This window comes from Astatotilapia calliptera, chromosome 23, assembly GCF_964374335.1.
Source record: "Astatotilapia calliptera chromosome 23, fAstCal68.1, whole genome shotgun sequence".
Taxonomy (NCBI): domain Eukaryota; kingdom Metazoa; phylum Chordata; class Actinopteri; order Cichliformes; family Cichlidae; genus Astatotilapia; species Astatotilapia calliptera.
The window spans coordinates 11022521-11044709 of NC_137443.1; the positions used below are offsets into that span (position 1 = coordinate 11022521).

Sequence of the window (22189 nt, forward strand, 5' to 3'; positions counted from 1 at the left end):
CTGTACACCTGACCGTTATTCTCCCACTGAATCCGGTGTGTCCACGGTCCAACACGTGCTCAACACGATGGTGCTGACCGGTGCCCAAACACACCAGAACACCAAATAAGTAAAATAACACAAACACGAACTTCTCCATGGCTCGTCGGGATGGCAACTGCTCCAAAAGTGACACATGAAATAGGCTGACATTTGAGTTTGACACGGGAGGTGAGGGGGTGTTTTGAATATGCTTGACTCCGTCACGAGGTTGCGCACAGCATCACCGGCAAGGGGGCTTGGTTTGAGAGGTTTTTGGCATCTGTGATGTGATTTACAACCATCCACCCATGTACAGCAAGAAGCCGCACTCACAACCGTGGGCATCAGCAAGTTGGTGAAATTTAAACAAAACAAAACAGCATTCCATCTGAAACTCTCTTATTGTACCCAAAATACAAATTTTAGTGATTACATGTGGCTTCATTAATTATGTTCAAACGGATGAATACATAACGCAAGTAATAACTTTATGATCAGTCAGTGAATGAAGGAGCTCAAGAGTGCAAATATAGTTGCAATAAAGTGACAAATATGCCCTTTTATGTCAAACAAAGACCGAAATAAGTGGCATCAGTGTGAGGATGAGAATGAGCGATCCAACCTCACACTGCAGATATCAGGGCAAAGCACAGTGGGGGGGGTTGCAGTCTGCGCGCACAAGAGGGCTAACAACGCTGTGAGTGACGGAATCCACCCAAACTGAGGAACAGCTTGTTCCCCAGAGCTGAAGCCTGCACTGTTTGCACTATAATATAATATAATATAATATAATATAATATAATATAATTAGGGCTGTCAAATGATTAAAAATTTTAATCAGATTAATCACAGCCTAAAAATTAATTAATCATGATTAATCACAACTCGAAATATGACCAAAATGTGTGCAAACATACTGACAGATAGCGGATTTTTACACACTTGTTAGTGTTATTTAATGCTAAGACCACGCTGAGTGGCCTGCGTTCACTCAGCGTGGTCTGACGTAGGCTGGGTGTTGTGCTGGAAGCGAATTAATCACAGCCTAAAAATTTATTAATCGCAACTCGAAATATATGTGTATATGTGTGTATATATGTGTAAAAATCGGGACAGATAGTGGTTTTTAACACACTTGTTTGTTTTATTTATTATTAATTGTGAGTACAAGCAGTACAAGCAGAACAGGGCTTCAAATAATTGTGAGGGATTTTTACTGAATGTTTTCCACCCGTTTAAATCTAGCACATTGTTTTATCCATATACATCTTCAAGTTCACAGAACATAGGCCTAATTCAACAGGCAAAATGTGGAGGCAGGAGTGGCCAGGTATCTGCGAGCAAGGCGGGCCAGCTGGCTGTGGGCTCCTGCATGAGCTGCCCACCACTGTAAGGGACAGTCCTCTAAGGCAGTGCAGGGCTCTGCTCTGTAGCGCTGTATGGCTCTGTCCTGCTGTACCTCCTCCTCTGACTCAGAGTCAGAGTCCATCTGCAGCAGGCTCAGCCTCTTCTTGGCTGGACCTTCTTCTGCAGTGTGTGATCTTCTAGGAGAGTCTTCATGCAGCATGCCTGCCAGTGTGGTCCACACTGCTTCTCTGTCAGTCTTGGGCACACTGCGTAGGTCTTTAAAACGTGGGTCCAGTGCAGTTGCGATCTGGAGCCATGCATAGTTGGTATGTTCCTGGCGGGAAGCAAGGTCTTCCTTAAACTTCTCTTTAAACCTCACCACATATGCAGGGTCCTCATCAGTTACTTCCATGACACGGCGCAGGTGGCAGAAGGCTGGTAGAACTACAGAGCAGGAGACGTAGGCCTCTCCTCCCAGCAGTTCAGTCTGCAGATATGTGCAGTGGAATACACACATACACACATGGGGTGGCTGTAGCTCAGGTGGCAGAGCAGGTCAGCCACTAATCAGAAGGTCGGTGGTTCGATCCCAGGCTGCCTCCTGGCTGCATGCCAAATATCCTTGGGCAAGATACTAACCCCGTGTTTGCCTACTGGTGGTGGTCAGAGGGCCCGGTGGCGCCTGTGTCCGGCAGGCTCGCCTCTGTCAGTGCGCCCCAGGGCAGCTGTGGCTACAATGTAGCTTGCCATCGCCAGTGTGTGAATGGGTGAATGACTGAATGTAGTGTAAAGCGCTTTGGGGTCCTATGGACTAGAAAAGCGCTATACAAATGCAGGCCATTTACACACACACACAGATAAGACAGCAAATTAAAAAAAGCTTTTTAATACTAGGTAATATTAATAAAATATTTGATTTCATTTATTTTTTAAATAAGACATTTTCATAATAACAAAACTGATTTAAGATGTATGTTTGATACATTTAATCTAAACCTACAATTATGGTCACAATGACAGGCTCACCTGCAGGGCTCTAGAAGTGTCTCCAGTCTCTGGAGTTTGTCCCACTCTGGAGGCGTCAGGAGGACAAGTTTATGCTTTTGTTTATCCAGAGTCGCGGTTACTGCAGTTTGGTTGCGGATCAAGCGCTTCACCATCTCCAGCGTGGAGTTCCAGCGCGTAGGCACGTCCTGGGCCAACGGCTCCTGCTTGCGCCCCAGTGACACCTGCTCTGCGTTCAGCTCTGCTGTGTTTGCTGGGCTGTGCTTAAAATGGCCAACAATTTTGCGGCATTTGGCCAGCGCAGTGACAAAGCCACTGTCTGCGAGACTCACTGTGATGCATCTCTGTAGAATGTGCGCGGTACACGGCATGTGATTGAATGGCATGATGCGAGCCGCGGCGATCATATTGCGCGCACTGTCCGTGCCTACTGTTGTCACCTTCTCCTCAATTCTCCACCTGCGAGCAACAGTCTGGAACTGCTCTGCACAAGCCTCCGCAAAGTGCCGCTCTTCCGTTTTCATTACAGTCAGCGCAAAGGATGTCAGACCCCAGGCTTCAGTGATTAAATGCGCAGTAACTCCCAGGTAATTGTCATTACTCAATGATGTCCAGTGGTCTCCTGTCAGAGCCACGCATTCTGTGTGAACTAAAGCCTCTTCTTTTTTCTTTTTCTCCGTTTCATACAGTTCGTGGATTCGAATTGTTATTGTGCTTCTCGCTGGGGGCTTGTAGGACGCGTCCTGAGATGCAACCTTTAAAACATCCGCAAAGCCCTTGTCCTCCACAATGCTTAGCGGTCTGCAGTCCTTTGCTATCCATTTGGCTATATTGTCGGTCAGTTTGTCCAAAGAAGACTTACCGAGTGACCTGCGTTCACTAAGAGTGGTCTGACGCAGGCCGGGTGAAGCTGCTGCCCCGACAAACGCGTGTTTGGCATTAAGGTGGTATTTTAAGGTCGAATTTGAACGGTGAAATTGAAACTCTTTACTACAGTGAGTGCAAATTACAACGCGTTTGTTTATTGTCCCATCTATGTTCTTCTTGTATTTAAATTCCCCATCCAGAAGGCCATCCGCTTCCTGCTTCTCCATTTTCAGTGGCGCGGTAAACAAATCAAGTGGAATTATGGGAGCGACTTATCTGCGTGTTGCGCTAAATAGTTAAATATTCTAACGTAATTAATTCCAAAATTTAATTATCACAATTAACGCGTTAATTTCGACAGCTATAAATATAATATAATATAATATAATATAATATAATATAATATAATATAATATAATATAATATAATATATCATGTTGCTATTTAATGTTTTTTGTTCGTGTTGCAGCTGCTCTGTGAGCCAAGCTTTCGTTGTCTAAATTCAATGGCAATATATCTCTGCACCACACGATGGCGATAGATTCTCACAGACAGTCTGTGCTCTGCTTCCGCCACCAGTCATCTTTAAATCTTTTTTTTAATTCAATGAAACCTTTATTTAACTGTCCATCTCGCGGCATTACTTAAAAAAAAATCATATTTAAATACAAAGAAGATTAAATACATGAACGACAGTAAATTGATAAAATAAGAGCAAATAAATATATTTACAAATGATAGCAACATCAATGGAATAAAAGCATGAACAGCAGCAGAAGGAGAAAGAGGCCTGTATCTACATTATTACTCTGGCAGCTCTCAGTCTCCATACAGACAGGACACGTTGCAGCGTAATTGCAGACAGGTGCGTGGGCCTGAGCTCCGCCCAGGCAGAATGACGAGTGGAAGAAAGCAGCAACACAATAAACATATGTAGCCTTGCGGAGCCGGCCGGGCAGACACCGAGACAGAGTGCAAAGATTTTATACGTGACAACACACACAAAAAAACACACACAACAAAAATCAGAATGTGTTTGTGATTTGGATTTTTATTTAAAGGTGAAACCTTTTTTCTTTTCTTGTTTTGCCAGATTAGACATTTTGATTCATTTCATTTAGTTTTTTTGTTTTACTTTGATGCTATAATAGATGTTTTTAAAATGTAGTCATATTTAATACTATATTGCATCATGGCAAAACAACAGTCTCCTCAAGCTGCTTTATACTGTAAGGTGAAAACACTACAGTAAAAGCCAGAAAACCCCAACAATCCAATGATCCCCTTTGAGCAAGCACTGGGCGACAGTGGGGAGGAAAAACTCCCTTTAGGAAGAAACCTCCGGCAGAACCAGGCTCAAGAAGGGGCGGCCATCTGCTGCGACCGGTTGGGGGTGGGTGGGCAATCTCAGTCCACGAGGGCCGGTGTCCCTGCAGGTTTTAGATGTGTCCTCGAACCAACACAGCTGATTTAAACGGCTAAATTAGCTCCTCAACATGTCCTGAAGTTCTCCAGAGGCCTGGTAACGAACTAATCATGTGATTCAGGTGTGTTGAGCCAAGGTGAGATCTAAAACCTGCAGGGACACCGGCCCTCGTGGACTGAGAATGCCCACCCATGATATAGGGAGACAAGATGAAGTATACTTCTAATGGCCTATTTTAGCAGTTAATTTTTAACAATCAACTGGTGGTAATCCATCATCAGAATTGAGGAAAGGTGGTGTTGATGGAGACTCTACAGGAGGATTCACTGGGGAAGCCATACCTGCACTTCTGCCAGGGTGTCTTGGACGTACCTGAATAAATGTAGTTTTCCCTGGAAGTGGACGAGGATTAATCTGAGACGGAGTCTCCTCAGAACATCTCCCCATCATGCTTCTATGGTCCAACGATGCCAGCTTTTGTCCTTTCTGTTTTTCTAATTTAAGCTGGAGTTGAGCGTCTTTCACTCTAGATTTTAGATGACCTATCTCCTTTTCTTCATTGGCAGCCTTTTGGATAATCTGGTTCACTGGTCCAATGAGCTCCTCTCTTTGTCGGAATAAAGCGTACTCGGAAGACTTTACCATGTCATTGTACTGCTTTTTAAATGATTCCAGCTCCCGTGTTTTATCTAGTAAAGCTGCATCTAGATCCTTGCATCTGATACGTAGACAGTTCAGCTGTTTTTCAAGAAACTCCGTTGTTCCAACAAAGGGGGTGCCTTCCACTCCGTCTACGTATTTCTTTTTTAAGTTGTGGAACATATCCCTAAATTCCACCTTTTCTTTTCCTCTCAAGGCATGTGGAAATGCCTTTTCAAAGGACAAAACGCACTGGCACAATTCCTCTTGGAAGTAGCGCTCTTTCTTCTCCAGCCAATTCACTTTGGATATAAATCTTTCCCGTTGCTTTTTTGTGGAGCGCAGTTTCTCTTCCAGCGCCACCTTTTCAGCCAGTGCCTGATTGTGTGCCGCTTTTACTTTGTGCCGGTCCACTGCTGTCTTTCTGTGGTTTTCCTGCTCTGTGCTTAGGGCCTTTTTGATGTCTTCAATTTTCTTTTTCAAAGAATCAACTTCGTCTTCAAGCATAGCCTTCATTTTCTTTTCCAAGGCCAGAGCTCTAATATTACTCTGGCATTTCTGCTTGATCGCCATATTCTGGGCCTTTTGGTCGTCTATCACTTTGCCCATTTGACCTTTCTCCTCTGTTAATTCTTTCATGTTTTTAACCATAAATTCATTTTCGTCTTGTAACTTTGTATTATGAAACAAAACACCGTCAATCCAACACTGCGAGGATTGACGTTCTTCCTCGCGTTCCTTAACCGCATTGACGGTCACACCTCTACTATTTTTTACTGCCGTCTGCAGCTTTTCTATTTTGGAGTCATACATGTTGATCACCTCTTCTAACTTCCTGTCTGCAGCATTTGCTTTGTTTTCCAGTTTTTTAGTATTTTCCTGGTAAAACTGCTGCATCTTATTTTTTTCCTCTTTGTGGCGTTTCAATAATAATTCAACAACTTGGCTGTTGTGAAATTGCTGACGTGCCACCTTTTCTTTCTCTGTTTCCAGCAGTCCTTGCAGGACTTGGACTTCGTCCTCGTGTTTTTCTTTAAGCTCAGCCAGAGTTTTCTCCGTCTCTGCGCGGAACTTTACCAGAGCTTCGTGGTCATCTTTTATCGAGTCCAACCTGTCTGCGATGTTTGTCCTGTCATCCAAGACCGAACCCAGCAGCTTATTATTCTGCAAAAGTTCATTGTTTTCTTTTGTTAGATCCTCGATCCGTTTCTTATTGACTGTATGCAGGTTTTTGAAGTAGTCAAGCTCAGTTTTGAGCTTTTCAACCTCGTCGATCATTGGCTGCAGTCTTTGCTCGAACTGTCTGGCATATGTTTCTTTTTCTTTTTCACTTTTTTTAACCATTGTTTTCGAGAAATTAACATTTCTGTCTTTGTTAGCTTTCGAACTCATTTCTGCTTTTTTATGTGCTGTATCACTCCAACAAAACGATAGCTTAATGAATTCCCTTTGACAGCTGTCCTCTATTTATAGACTTGAACATCAAAGGATGAAAGGACTGTCACTATGACATCACCACGTTCTGTGACGTAACAGGGCTTTGGAGCGTGATGTCACGGGGGTGGGCGTGGAAAGGATTTTGGGGGTCTAAACAAAGCGTGTCTTTTTTTTTTAACTTTATTTAACAAACAATGAGTATACAACATACGAACAGATGAAGTATACAACAGAACATGAACACAAAAAGCCAAGGGTGAAAGAAAAAGGTAACAATTATAAGAATACACGCAAAAATTCGCATACATATATTGTTGTGAGAGCCTTTTTGTTGGTGCAGTCTGATATTGATTGTATGTGCATGTGCACATCCTTAAAATAATGACAGAAATATGGTGTTTTGTTAGTAAACTTACATTTATGGATAAAAAATTTAGCTAAAAGTATTAAGAAATTTATCATAAAAAACATTTCTCATACTTCTTGGGGAACTTAAAGAAACAGAATAAAACATTTTCCCATCGTAAAGAAAACTCCCTTAAAATATGGACAATAACAAAGCTGCTAAATTCCTTCCAGAATCTCTGTGTAAAAGAACAGTACCAAAAAAGATGTGTCACCGTTTCTGGATGATCCCCACAGAAAGTACAATTAGTATTTATGTCCCTTTTAAATTTGACCATGTAGTGACTGGCTGGATAACATGTATGTCGAATTTTAAAAGAGACTTCTTTCACCTTATTTACAATCAAATATTTATGGGGGACCATCCAGACTGTCTTCCGCTTGATATCTGGAACACTGATTGGAAAATTATATAGTGCAATAAAGTCATTGTAAGTAAGTAGTTGTCCCTCTTTACTAACCAGCTGAGCCACCAATAGGATCCCATTTTGGAGCCAAGTTTCCAGGAAAAGTGATTTATTTTTCTATAAAATATCTCTGTTGTTCCAGATAAGGTATTTGTGAGGTGAGAAGTTGTGTTTATAAATGAGGGTCCACGCTAAGAGGACCTGCTTATGGAAGGATGAAAGCTTTACAGGGACTTTCTCAACATTGTAATTACAATTTCAAATAAAAGTAAAGCCACCAAAACGAGAGAAAATGTGGTATGGTATAAAGTTCCAGATAGAGGTAGGGTTTTAAGAAAATGTTTGGCCCAATTAATTTTGAAAGTGTTATTTAAAGTAGAAAAGTCTAAGACGTTAAGCCCACCTGATTCGTACTTATTCATCACAACAGTTTTTCTAATATAGTGCGTACGGTTTTTCCATATAAAATTAAAGAGCATACGGTCAATATCTTTACTACTTTTCTTATCCAGATGTAAGGAGAGAGCAGCATATGTTCATCGGGATATCCCTTCAGCTTTAGTAATTAACACTCTACCTTTCAAAGACAAGTCCCTTGTTCCAAGATGGCGCCGCCGCGTATGGATGCCCCGGTGCTTCAGTGCGTTACTTCTGTTTTGTTTTTGTGCATAACTTCTGTGTCTGGGCACTCCTCTGGATATTCTTACACTAGAGAAGAGCTTCTTAACTACAGGACTACAACACCTGTGGATTTACTTCCAATATTTGTCGCATCTGCGGCAGATTTACTGCAGACTCTGATCAGGAAAGTGAGACGCCGAAAGCGAGGAAAGCGAGCCGGCGCACTCGTGCGTCTGAGGAGACGCGGACTGCGAACTGCTCTTCCTGGGATCTTCCTTTCCAACGTACGCTCACTCAGGAATGAGATGGACGAGCTGGCCCTGATGAGAAGCATGAACAGAGACGTTGCCTCCTCCTGTGTCTTGTGTTTTACGGAGTCGTGGCTCTGTGAGGACATCCCGGACAGCGCGCTCAAGCTGGAGGGCTTTCATCTGCTGCGCGCGGACCGGCAGGCCTCTCTCTCTGGTAAGACCACAGGTGGACGTGTCTGCTTCTACATTAATAGTGGCTGGTGCACAGATGTAACAGTGATTGCTCAGCACTGCTCTTCCTCTCTGGAATACCTTTTTATTCACTGCAAACCGTTTTATTCTCCGCGGGAGTTTGCTTCATTCATCTTGGCCGCTGTTTACATCCCGCCAGATGCGGATGCGCAGGCAGCTCAGTGCGCACTCGCGGAGCAGATACTGCACATGGAGCGGACATTCCCGGACTCTCTCATCATTGCTCTTGGGGACTTTTACAACACCCCCCTCCTCACCCCACACAAAAGAGGATTTCACACCACCTCCTCCCACCACAACCCTTCATATTCATGAAGCAGATGCGAGGAAGCAGTTTAAGAGTCTGAATGCTCGGAAAGCTCCCGGCCCAGACGGTGTGTCTCGTCTACTGGACGCAGCCGGAGGGTTCACTTGGTTGTTTGCTCTCAATAGAAGCTGAGCGCGTCTCCGTGTCTGTGCTGGTAAACGATACTGAGTCCCAGTGCTCAGTAAACTGTACACCTGACCGTTATTCTCCCACCGAATCCGGTGTGTCCACGGTCCAACACGTGCTCAACACGATGGTGCTGACCGGTGCCCAAACACACCAGAACACCAAATAAGTAAAATAACACAAACACGAACTTCTCCATGGCTCGTCGGGATGGCAACTGCTCCAAAAGTGACACATGAAATAGGCTGACATTTGAGTTTGACACGGGAGGTGAGGGGGTGTTTTGAATATGCTTGACTCCGTCACGAGGTTGCGCACAGCATCACCGGCAAGGGGGCTTGGTTTGAGAGGTTTTTGGCATCTGTGATGTGATTTACAACCATCCACCCATGTACAGCAAGAAGCCGCACTCACAACCGTGGGCATCAGCAAGTTGGTGAAATTTAAACAAAACAAAACAGCATTCCATCTGAAACTCTCTTATTGTACCCAAAATACAAATTTTAGTGATTACATGTGGCTTCATTAATTATGTTCAAACGGATGAATACATAACGCAAGTAATAACTTTATGATCAGTCAGTGAATGAAGGAGCTCAAGAGTGCAAATATAGTTGCAATAAAGTGACAAATATGCCCTTTTATGTCAAACAAAGACCGAAATAAGTGGCATCAGTGTGAGGATGAGAATGAGCGATCCAACCTCACACTGCAGATATCAGGGCAAAGCACAGTGGGGGGGTTGCAGTCTGCGCGCACAAGAGGGCTAACAACGCTGTGAGTGACGGAATCCACCCAAACTGAGGAACAGCTTGTTCCCCAGAGCTGAAGCCTGCACTGTTTGCACTATAATATAATATAATATAATATAATATAATATAATATAATTAGGGCTGTCAAATGATTAAAAATTTTAATCAGATTAATCACAGCCTAAAAATTAATTAATCATGATTAATCACAACTCGAAATATGACCAAAATGTGTGCAAACATACTGACAGATAGCGGATTTTTACACACTTGTTAGTGTTATTTAATGCTAAGACCACGCTGAGTGGCCTGCGTTCACTCAGCGTGGTCTGACGTAGGCTGGGTGTTGTGCTGGAAGCGAATTAATCACAGCCTAAAAATTTATTAATCGCAACTCGAAATATATGTGTATATGTGTGTATATATGTGTAAAAATCGGGACAGATAGTGGTTTTTAACACACTTGTTTGTTTTATTTATTATTAATTGTGAGTACAAGCAGTACAAGCAGAACAGGGCTTCAAATAATTGTGAGGGATTTTTACTGAATGTTTTCCACCCGTTTAAATCTAGCACATTGTTTTATCCATATACATCTTCAAGTTCACAGAACATAGGCCTAATTCAACAGGCAAAATGTGGAGGCAGGAGTGGCCAGGTATCTGCGAGCAAGGCGGGCCAGCTGGCTGTGGGCTCCTGCATGAGCTGCCCACCACTGTAAGGGACAGTCCTCTAAGGCAGTGCAGGGCTCTGCTCTGTAGCGCTGTATGGCTCTGTCCTGCTGTACCTCCTCCTCTGACTCAGAGTCAGAGTCCATCTGCAGCAGGCTCAGCCTCTTCTTGGCTGGACCTTCTTCTGCAGTGTGTGATCTTCTAGGAGAGTCTTCATGCAGCATGCCTGCCAGTGTGGTCCACACTGCTTCTCTGTCAGTCTTGGGCACACTGCGTAGGTCTTTAAAACGTGGGTCCAGTGCAGTTGCGATCTGGAGCCATGCATAGTTGGTATGTTCCTGGCGGGAAGCAAGGTCTTCCTTAAACTTCTCTTTAAACCTCACCACATATGCAGGGTCCTCATCAGTTACTTCCATGACACGGCGCAGGTGGCAGAAGGCTGGTAGAACTACAGAGCAGGAGACGTAGGCCTCTCCTCCCAGCAGTTCAGTCTGCAGATATGTGCAGTGGAATACACACATACACACATGGGGTGGCTGTAGCTCAGGTGGCAGAGCAGGTCAGCCACTAATCAGAAGGTCGGTGGTTCGATCCCAGGCTGCCTCCTGGCTGCATGCCAAATATCCTTGGGCAAGATACTAACCCCGTGTTTGCCTACTGGTGGTGGTCAGAGGGCCCGGTGGCGCCTGTGTCCGGCAGGCTCGCCTCTGTCAGTGCGCCCCAGGGCAGCTGTGGCTACAATGTAGCTTGCCATCGCCAGTGTGTGAATGGGTGAATGACTGAATGTAGTGTAAAGCGCTTTGGGGTCCTATGGACTAGAAAAGCGCTATACAAATGCAGGCCATTTACACACACACAGATAAGACAGCAAATTAAAAAAAGCTTTTTAATACTAGGTAATATTAATAAAATATTTGATTTCATTTATTTTTTAAATAAGACATTTTCATAATAACAAAACTGATTTAAGATGTATGTTTGATACATTTAATCTAAACCTACAATTATGGTCACAATGACAGGCTCACCTGCAGGGCTCTAGAAGTGTCTCCAGTCTCTGGAGTTTGTCCCACTCTGGAGGCGTCAGGAGGACAAGTTTATGCTTTTGTTTATCCAGAGTCGCGGTTACTGCAGTTTGGTTGCGGATCAAGCGCTTCACCATCTCCAGCGTGGAGTTCCAGCGCGTAGGCACGTCCTGGGCCAACGGCTCCTGCTTGCGCCCCAGTGACACCTGCTCTGCGTTCAGCTCTGCTGTGTTTGCTGGGCTGTGCTTAAAATGGCCAACAATTTTGCGGCATTTGGCCAGCGCAGTGACAAAGCCACTGTCTGCGAGACTCACTGTGATGCATCTCTGTAGAATGTGCACGGTACACGGCATGTGATTGAATGGCATGATGCGAGCCGCGGCGATCATATTGCGCGCACTGTCCGTGCCTACTGTTGTCACCTTCTCCTCAATTCTCCACCTGCGAGCAACAGTCTGGAACTGCTCTGCACAAGCCTCCGCAAAGTGCCGCTCTTCCGTTTTCATTATAGTCAGCGCAAAGGATGTCAGACCCCAGGCTTCAGTGATTAAATGCGCAGTAACTCCCAGGTAATTGTCATTACTCAATGATGTCCAGTGGTCTCCTGTCAGAGCCACGCATTCTGTGTGAACTAAAGCCTCTTCTTTTTTCTTTTTCTCCGTTTCATACAGTTCGTGGATTCGAATTGTTATTGTGCTTCTCGCTGGGGGCTTGTAGGACGCGTCCTGAGATGCAACCTTTAAAACATCCGCAAAGCCCTTGTCCTCCACAATGCTTAGCGGTCTGCAGTCCTTTGCTATCCATTTGGCTATATTGTCGGTCAGTTTGTCCAAAGAAGACTTACCGAGTGACCTGCGTTCACTAAGAGTGGTCTGACACAGGCCGGGTGAAGCTGCTGCCCCGACAAACGCGTGTTTGGCATTAAGGTGGTATTTTAAGGTCGAATTTGAACGGTGAAATTGAAACTCTTTACTACAGTGAGTGCAAATTACAACGCGTTTGTTTATTGTCCCATCTATGTTCTTCTTGTATTTAAATTCCCCATCCAGAAGGCCATCCGCTTCCTGCTTCTCCATTTTCAGTGGCGCGGTAAACAAATCAAGTGGAATTATGGGAGCGACTTATCTGCGTGTTGCGCTAAATAGTTAAATATTCTAACGTAATTAATTCCAAAATTTAATTATCACAATTAACGCGTTAATTTCGACAGCTATAAATATAATATAATATAATATAATATAATATAATATAATATAATATAATATAATATAATATAATATAATATAATATATCATGTTGCTATTTAATGTTTTTTGTTCGTGTTGCAGCTGCTCTGTGAGCCAAGCTTTCGTTGTCTAAATTCAATGGCAATATATCTCTGCACCACACGATGGCGATAGATTCTCACAGACAGTCTGTGCTCTGCTTCCGCCACCAGTCATCTTTAAATCTTTTTTTTAATTCAATGAAACCTTTATTTAACTGTCCATCTCGCGGCATTACTTAAAAAAAAATCATATTTAAATACAAAGGAGATTAAATACATGAACGACAGTAAATTGATAAAATAAGAGCAAATAAATATATTTACAAATGATAGCAACATCAATGGAATAAAAGCATGAACAGCAGCAGAAGGAGAAAGAGGCCTGTATCTACATTATTACTCTGGCAGCTCTCAGTCTCCATACAGACAGGACACGTTGCAGCGTAATTGCAGACAGGTGCGTGGGCCTGAGCTCCGCCCAGGCAGAATGACGAGTGGAAGAAAGCAGCAACACAATAAACATATGTAGCCTTGCGGAGCCGGCCGGGCAGACACCGAGACAGAGTGCAAAGATTTTATACGTGACAACACACACAAAAAAACACACACAACAAAAATCAGAATGTGTTTGTGATTTGGATTTTTATTTAAAGGTGAAACCTTTTTTCTTTTCTTGTTTTGCCAGATTAGACATTTTGATTCATTTCATTTAGTTTTTTTGTTTTACTTTGATGCTATAATAGATGTTTTTAAAATGTAGTCATATTTAATACTATATTGCATCATGGCAAAACAACAGTCTCCTCAAGCTGCTTTATACTGTAAGGTGAAAACACTACAGTAAAAGCCAGAAAACCCCAACAATCCAATGATCCCCTTTGAGCAAGCACTGGGCGACAGTGGGGAGGAAAAACTCCCTTTAGGAAGAAACCTCCGGCAGAACCAGGCTCAAGAAGGGGCGGCCATCTGCTGCGACCGGTTGGGGGTGGGTGGGCAATCTCAGTCCACGAGGGCCGGTGTCCCTGCAGGTTTTAGATGTGTCCTCGAACCAACACAGCTGATTTAAACGGCTAAATTAGCTCCTCAACATGTCCTGAAGTTCTCCAGAGGCCTGGTAACGAACTAATCATGTGATTCAGGTGTGTTGAGCCAAGGTGAGATCTAAAACCTGCAGGGACACCGGCCCTCGTGGACTGAGAATGCCCACCCATGATATAGGGAGACAAGATGAAGTATACTTCTAATGGCCTATTTTAGCAGTTAATTTTTAACAATCAACTGGTGGTAATCCATCATCAGAATTGAGGAAAGGTGGTGTTGATGGAGACTCTACAGGAGGATTCACTGGGGAAGCCATACCTGCACTTCTGCCAGGGTGTCTTGGACGTACCTGAATAAATGTAGTTTTCCCTGGAAGTGGACGAGGATTAATCTGAGACGGAGTCTCCTCAGAACATCTCCCCATCATGCTTCTATGGTCCAACGATGCCAGCTTTTGTCCTTTCTGTTTTTCTAATTTAAGCTGGAGTTGAGCGTCTTTCACTCTAGATTTTAGATGACCTATCTCCTTTTCTTCATTGGCAGCCTTTTGGATAATCTGGTTCACTGGTCCAATGAGCTCCTCTCTTTGTCGGAATAAAGCGTACTCGGAAGACTTTACCATGTCATTGTACTGCTTTTTAAATGATTCCAGCTCCCGTGTTTTATCTAGTAAAGCTGCATCTAGATCCTTGCATCTGATACGTAGACAGTTCAGCTGTTTTTCAAGAAACTCCGTTGTTCCAACAAAGGGGGTGCCTTCCACTCCGTCTACGTATTTCTTTTTTAAGTTGTGGAACATATCCCTAAATTCCACCTTTTCTTTTCCTCTCAAGGCATGTGGAAATGCCTTTTCAAAGGACAAAACGCACTGGCACAATTCCTCTTGGAAGTAGCGCTCTTTCTTCTCCAGCCAATTCACTTTGGATATAAATCTTTCCCGTTGCTTTTTTGTGGAGCGCAGTTTCTCTTCCAGCGCCACCTTTTCAGCCAGTGCCTGATTGTGTGCCGCTTTTACTTTGTGCCGGTCCACTGCTGTCTTTCTGTGGTTTTCCTGCTCTGTGCTTAGGGCCTTTTTGATGTCTTCAATTTTCTTTTTCAAAGAATCAACTTCGTCTTCAAGCATAGCCTTCATTTTCTTTTCCAAGGCCAGAGCTCTAATATTACTCTGGCATTTCTGCTTGATCGCCATATTCTGGGCCTTTTGGTCGTCTATCACTTTGCCCATTTGACCTTTCTCCTCTGTTAATTCTTTCATGTTTTTAACCATAATTTCATTTTCGTCTTGTAACTTTGTATTATGAAACAAAACACCGTCAATCCAACACTGCGAGGATTGACGTTCTTCCTCGCGTTCCTTAACCGCATTGACGGTCACACCTCTACTATTTTTTACTGCCGTCTGCAGCTTTTCTATTTTGGAGTCATACATGTTGATCACCTCTTCTAACTTCCTGTCTGCAGCATTTGCTTTGTTTTCCAGTTTTTTAGTATTTTCCTGGTAAAACTGCTGCATCTTATTTTTTTCCTCTTTGTGGCGTTTCAATAATAATTCAACAACTTGGCTGTTGTGAAATTGCTGACGTGCCACCTTTTCTTTCTCTGTTTCCAGCAGTCCTTGCAGGACTTGGACTTCGTCCTCGTGTTTTTCTTTAAGCTCAGCCAGAGTTTTCTCCGTCTCTGCGCGGAACTTTACCAGAGCTTCGTGGTCATCTTTTATCGAGTCCAACCTGTCTGCGATGTTTGTCCTGTCATCCAAGACCGAACCCAGCAGCTTATTATTCTGCAAAAGTTCATTGTTTTCTTTTGTTAGATCCTCGATCCGTTTCTTATTGACTGTATGCAGGTTTTTGAAGTAGTCAAGCTCAGTTTTGAGCTTTTCAACCTCGTCGATCATTGGCTGCAGTCTTTGCTCGAACTGTCTGGCATATGTTTCTTTTTCTTTTTCACTTTTTTTAACCATTGTTTTCGAGAAATTAACATTTCTGTCTTTGTTAGCTTTCGAACTCATTTCTGCTTTTTTATGTGCTGTATCACTCCAACAAAACGATAGCTTAATGAATTCCCTTTGACAGCTGTCCTCTATTTATAGACTTGAACATCAAAGGATGAAAGGACTGTCACTATGACATCACCACGTTCTGTGACGTAACAGGGCTTTGGAGCGTGATGTCACGGGGGTGGGCGTGGAAAGGATTTTGGGGGTCTAAACAAAGCGTGTCTTTTTTTTAAAACTTTATTTAACAAACAATGAGTATACAACATACGAACAGATGAAGTATACAACAGAACATGAACACAAAAAGCCAAGGGTGAAAGAAAAAGGTAACAATTATAAGAATACACGCAAAAATTCGCATACATATATTGTTGTGAGAGCCTTTTTGTTGGTGCAGTCTGATATTGATTGTATGTGCATGTGCACATCCTTAAAATAATGACAGAAATATGGTGTTTTGTTAGTAAACTTACATTTATGGATAAAAAATTTAGCTAAAAGTATTAAGAAATTTATCATAAAAAACATTTCTCATACTTCTTGGGGAACTTAAAGAAACAGAATAAAACATTTTCCCATCGTAAAGAAAACTCCCTTAAAATATGGACAATAACAAAGCTGCTAAATTCCTTCCAGAATCTCTGTGTAAAAGAACAGTACCAAAAAAGATGTGTCACCGTTTCTGGATGATCCCCACAGAAAGTACAATTAGTATTTATGTCCCTTTTAAATTTGACCATGTAGTGACTGGCTGGATAACATGTATGTCGAATTTTAAAAGAGACTTCTTTCACCTTATTTACAATCAAATATTTATGGGGGACCATCCAGACTGTCTTCCGCTTGATATCTGGAACACTGATTGGAAAATTATATAGTGCAATAAAGTCGTTGTAAGTAAGTAGTTGTCCCTCTTTACTAACCAGCTGAGCCACCAATAGGATCCCATTTTGGAGCCAAGTTTCCAGGAAAAGTGATTTATTTTTCTATAAAATATCTCTGTTGTTCCAGATAAGGTATTTGTGAGGTGAGAAGTTGTGTTTATAAATGAGGGTCCACGCTAAGAGGACCTGCTTATGGAAGGATGAAAGCTTTACAGGGACTTTCTCAACATTGTAATTACAATTTCAAATAAAAGTAAAGCCACCAAAACGAGAGAAAATGTGGTATGGTATAAAGTTCCAGATAGAGGTAGGGTTTTAAGAAAATGTTTGGCCCAATTAATTTTGAAAGTGTTATTTAAAGTAGAAAAGTCTAAGACGTTAAGCCCACCTGATTCGTACTTATTCATCACAACAGTTTTTCTAATATAGTGCGTACGGTTTTTCCATATAAAATTAAAGAGCATACGGTCAATATCTTTACTACTTTTCTTATCCAGATGTAAGGAGAGAGCAGCATATGTTCATCGGGATATCCCTTCAGCTTTAGTAATTAACACTCTACCTTTCAAAGCCAAGTCCCTTGTTCCAAGATGGCGCCGCCGCGTATGGATGCCCCGGTGCTTCAGTGCGTTACTTCTGTTTTGTGCATAACTTCTGTGTCTGGGCACTCCTCTGATATTCTTACACTCCTCTGATATTCTTACACTAGAGAAGAGCTTCTTAACTACAGGACTACAACACCTGTGGATTTACTTCCAATATTTGTCGCATCTGCGGCAGATTTACTGCAGACTCTGATCAGGAAAGTGAGACGCCGAAAGCGAGGAAAGCGAGCCGGCGCACTCGTGCGTCTGAGGAGACGCGGACTGCGAACTGCTCTTCCTGGGATCTTCCTTTCCAACGTACGCTCACTCAGGAATGAGATGGACGAGCTGGCCCTGATGAGAAGCATGAACAGAGACGTTGCCTCCTCCTGTGTCTTGTGTTTTACGGAGTCGTGGCTCTGTGAGGACATCCCGGACAGCGCGCTCAAGCTGGAGGGCTTTCATCTGCTGCGCGCGGACCGGCAGGCCTCTCTCTCTGGTAAGACCACAGGTGGACGTGTCTGCTTCTACATTAATAGTGGCTGGTGCACAGATGTAACAGTGATTGCTCAGCACTGCTCTTCCTCTCTGGAATACCTTTTTATTCACTGCAAACCGTTTTATTCTCCGCGGGAGTTTGCTTCATTCATCTTGGCCGCTGTTTACATCCCGCCAGATGCGGATGCGCAGGCAGCTCAGTGCGCACTCGCGGAGCAGATACTGCACATGGAGCGGACATTCCCGGACTCTCTCATCATTGCTCTTGGGGACTTTTACAACACCCCCCTCCTCACCCCACACAAAAGAGGATTTCACACCACCTCCTCCCACCACAACCCTTCATATTCATGAAGCAGATGCGAGGAAGCAGTTTAAGAGTCTGAATGCTCGGAAAGCTCCCGGCCCAGACGGTGTGTCTCGTCTACTGGACGCAGCCGGAGGGTTCACTTGGTTGTTTGCTCTCAATAGAAGCTGAGCGCGTCTCCGTGTCTGTGCTGGTAAACGATACTGAGTCCCAGTGCTCAGTAAACTGTACACCTGACCGTTATTCTCCCACTGAATCCGGTGTGTCCACGGTCCAACACGTGCTCAACACGATGGTGCTGACCGGTGCCCAAACACACCAGAACACCAAATAAGTAAAATAACACAAACACGAACTTCTCCATGGCTCGTCGGGATGGCAACTGCTCCAAAAGTGACACATGAAATAGGCTGACATTTGAGTTTGACACGGGAGGTGAGGGGGTGTTTTGAATATGCTTGACTCCGTCACGAGGTTGCGCACAGCATCACCGGCAAGGGGGCTTGGTTTGAGAGGTTTTTGGCATCTGTGATGTGATTTACAACCATCCACCCATGTACAGCAAGAAGCCGCACTCACAACCGTGGGCATCAGCAAGTTGGTGAAATTTAAACAAAACAAAACAGCATTCCATCTGAAACTCTCTTATTGTACCCAAAATACAAATTTTAGTGATTACATGTGGCTTCATTAATTATGTTCAAACGGATGAATACATAACGCAAGTAATAACTTTATGATCAGTCAGTGAATGAAGGAGCTCAAGAGTGCAAATATAGTTGCAATAAAGTGACAAATATGCCCTTTTATGTCAAACAAAGACCGAAATAAGTGGCATCAGTGTGAGGATGAGAATGAGCGATCCAACCTCACACTGCAGATATCAGGGCAAAGCACAGTGGGGGGGTTGCAGTCTGCGCGCACAAGAGGGCTAACAACGCTGTGAGTGACGGAATCCACCCAAACTGAGGAACAGCTTGTTCCCCAGAGCTGAAGCCTGCACTGTTTGCACTATAATATAATATAATATAATATAATATAATATAATATAATATAATATAATATAATATAATATAATATAATATAATATAATATAATATAATTAGGGCTGTCAAATGATTAAAAATTTTAATCAGATTAATCACAGCCTAAAAATTAATTAATCATGATTAATCACAACTCGAAATATGACCAAAATGTGTGCAAACATACTGACAGATAGCGGATTTTTACACACTTGTTAGTGTTATTTAATGCTAAGACCACGCTGAGTGGCCTGCGTTCACTCAGCGTGGTCTGACGTAGGCTGGGTGTTGTGCTGGAAGCGAATTAATCACAGCCTAAAAATTTATTAATCGCAACTCGAAATATATGTGTATATGTGTGTATATATGTGTAAAAATCGGGACAGATAGTGGTTTTTAACACACTTGTTTGTTTTATTTATTATTAATTGTGAGTACAAGCAGTACAAGCAGAACAGGGCTTCAAATAATTGTGAGGGATTTTTACTGAATGTTTTCCACCCGTTTAAATCTAGCACATTGTTTTATCCATATACATCTTCAAGTTCACAGAACATAGGCCTAATTCAACAGGCAAAATGTGGAGGCAGGAGTGGCCAGGTATCTGCGAGCAAGGCGGGCCAGCTGGCTGTGGGCTCCTGCATGAGCTGCCCACCACTGTAAGGGACAGTCCTCTAAGGCAGTGCAGGGCTCTGCTCTGTAGCGCTGTATGGCTCTGTCCTGCTGTACCTCCTCCTCTGACTCAGAGTCAGAGTCCATCTGCAGCAGGCTCAGCCTCTTCTTGGCTGGACCTTCTTCTGCAGTGTGTGATCTTCTAGGAGAGTCTTCATGCAGCATGCCTGCCAGTGTGGTCCACACTGCTTCTCTGTCAGTCTTGGGCACACTGCGTAGGTCTTTAAAACGTGGGTCCAGTGCAGTTGCGATCTGGAGCCATGCATAGTTGGTATGTTCCTGGCGGGAAGCAAGGTCTTCCTTAAACTTCTCTTTAAACCTCACCACATATGCAGGGTCCTCATCAGTTACTTCCATGACACGGCGCAGGTGGCAGAAGACTGGTAGAACTACAGAGCAGGAGACGTAGGCCTCTCCTCCCAGCAGTTCAGTCTGCAGATATGTGCAGTGGAATACACACATACACACATGGGGTGGCTGTAGCTCAGGTGGCAGAGCAGGTCAGCCACTAATCAGAAGGTCGGTGGTTCGATCCCAGGCTGCCTCCTGGCTGCATGCCAAATATCCTTGGGCAAGATACTAACCCGTGTTTGCCTACTGGTGGTGGTCAGAGGGCCCGGTGGCGCCTGTGTCCGGCAGGCTCGCCTCTGTCAGTGCGCCCCAGGGCAGCTGTGGCTACAATGTAGCTTGCCATCGCCAATGGGTGAATGACTGAATGTAGTGTAAAGCGCTTTGGGGTCCTATGGACTAGAAAAGCGCTATACAAATGCAGGCCATTTACACACACACACACACACACACACACACAGATAAGACAGCAAATTAAAAAAAGCTTTTTAATACTAGGTAATATTAATAAAATATTTGATTTCATTTATTTTTTAAATAAGACATTTTCATAATAACAAAACTGATTTAAGATGTATGTTTGATACATTTAATCTAAACCTACAATTATGGTCACAATGACAGGCTCACCTGCAGGGCTCTAGAAGTGTCTCCAGTCTCTGGAGTTTGTCCCACTCTGGAGGCGTCAGGAGGACAAGTTTATGCTTTTGTTTATCCAGAGTCGCGGTTACTGCAGTTTGGTTGCGGATCAAGCGCTTCACCATCTCCAGCGTGGAGTTCCAGCGCGTAGGCACGTCCTGGGCCAACGGCTCCTGCTTGCGCCCCAGTGACACCTGCTCTGCGTTCAGCTCTGCTGTGTTTGCTGGGCTGTGCTTAAAATGGCCAACAATTTTGCGGCATTTGGCCAGCGCAGTGACAAAGCCACTGTCTGCGAGACTCACTGTGATGCATCTCTGTAGAATGTGCGCGGTACACGGCATGTGATTGAATGGCATGATGCGAGCCGCGGCGATCATATTGCGCGCACTGTCCGTGCCTACTGTTGTCACCTTCTCCTCAATTCTCCACCTGCGAGCAACAGTCTGGAACTGCTCTGCACAAGCCTCCGCAAAGTGCCGCTCTTCCGTTTTCATTATAGTCAGCGCAAAGGATGTCAGACCCCAGGCTTCAGTGATTAAATGCGCAGTAACTCCCAGGTAATTGTCATTACTCAATGATGTCCAGTGGTCTCCTGTCAGAGCCACGCATTCTGTGTGAACTAAAGCCTCTTCTTTTTTCTTTTTCTCCGTTTCATACAGTTCGTGGATTCGAATTGTTATTGTGCTTCTCGCTGGGGGCTTGTAGGACGCGTCCTGAGATGCAACCTTTAAAACATCCGCAAAGCCCTTGTCCTCCACAATGCTTAGCGGTCTGCAGTCCTTTGCTATCCATTTGGCTATATTGTCGGTCAGTTTGTCCAAAGAAGACTTACCGAGTGGCCTGCGTTCACTAAGAGTGGTCTGAGGCAGGCCGGGTGAAGCTGCTGCCCCGACAAACGCGTGTTTGGCATTAAGGTGGTATTTTAAGGTCGAATTTGAACGGTGAAATTGAAACTCTTTACTACAGTGAGTGCAAATTACAACGCGTTTGTTTATTGTCCCATCTATGTTCTTCTTGTATTTAAATTCCCCATCCAGAAGGCCATCCGCTTCCTGCTTCTCCATTTTCAGTGGCGCGGTAAACAAATCAAGTGGAATTATGGGAGCGACTTATCTGCGTGTTGCGCTAAATAGTTAAATATTCTAACGTAATTAATTCCAAAATTTAATTATCACAATTAACGCGTTAATTTCGACAGCTATAATAAACATATATAAATAAAACCACTTTTTTTTTTTACGTTAGTAATTCCTTTTGTGCATAATTTTATATTATTGTTAATAATAAATGAATTAAAGCAACAAAACAACCCGAAGAGCCGGTTCGGAGCCGAAAGAGCCGGCACTTTTTAGTGAGCCAAACCGAAAGA

At 43.6% G+C, this 22189-nt stretch overlaps 3 protein-coding genes across 3 annotated transcripts; all 3 read right to left on the minus strand.

Annotated features, from left to right (window-relative positions):
• Positions 1 to 1164: 1164 nt before the first annotated feature.
• On the minus strand, positions 1165 to 3467 carry LOC145424228 (E3 SUMO-protein ligase ZBED1-like). The gene is made up of 3 exons (XM_080297347.1): positions 2395 to 3467; positions 2104 to 2110; positions 1165 to 1855 (listed from the first exon to the last, which is right to left on the minus strand). The coding sequence occupies exons 1-3, from the start codon at positions 3465 to 3467 to the stop codon at positions 1313 to 1315; spliced, it is 1623 nt and encodes a 540-aa protein (XP_080153473.1). The 3' UTR covers positions 1165 to 1312.
• A 6960-nt stretch (positions 3468 to 10427) lies between these two features.
• LOC145424538 (E3 SUMO-protein ligase ZBED1-like) lies at positions 10428 to 12635 on the minus strand. The gene is made up of 3 exons (XM_080297937.1): positions 11563 to 12635; positions 11274 to 11280; positions 10428 to 11025 (listed from the first exon to the last, which is right to left on the minus strand). Exons 1-3 carry the CDS (start codon positions 12633 to 12635, stop codon positions 10483 to 10485), a joined length of 1623 nt encoding a protein of 540 aa, XP_080154063.1. The 3' UTR covers positions 10428 to 10482.
• A 6938-nt stretch (positions 12636 to 19573) lies between these two features.
• On the minus strand, positions 19574 to 21884 carry LOC145424539 (E3 SUMO-protein ligase ZBED1-like). The gene is made up of 3 exons (XM_080297938.1): positions 20812 to 21884; positions 20513 to 20519; positions 19574 to 20265 (listed from the first exon to the last, which is right to left on the minus strand). Exons 1-3 carry the CDS (start codon positions 21882 to 21884, stop codon positions 19723 to 19725), a joined length of 1623 nt encoding a protein of 540 aa, XP_080154064.1. The 3' UTR covers positions 19574 to 19722.
• Between the last annotated feature and the right edge of the window lie 305 nt (positions 21885 to 22189).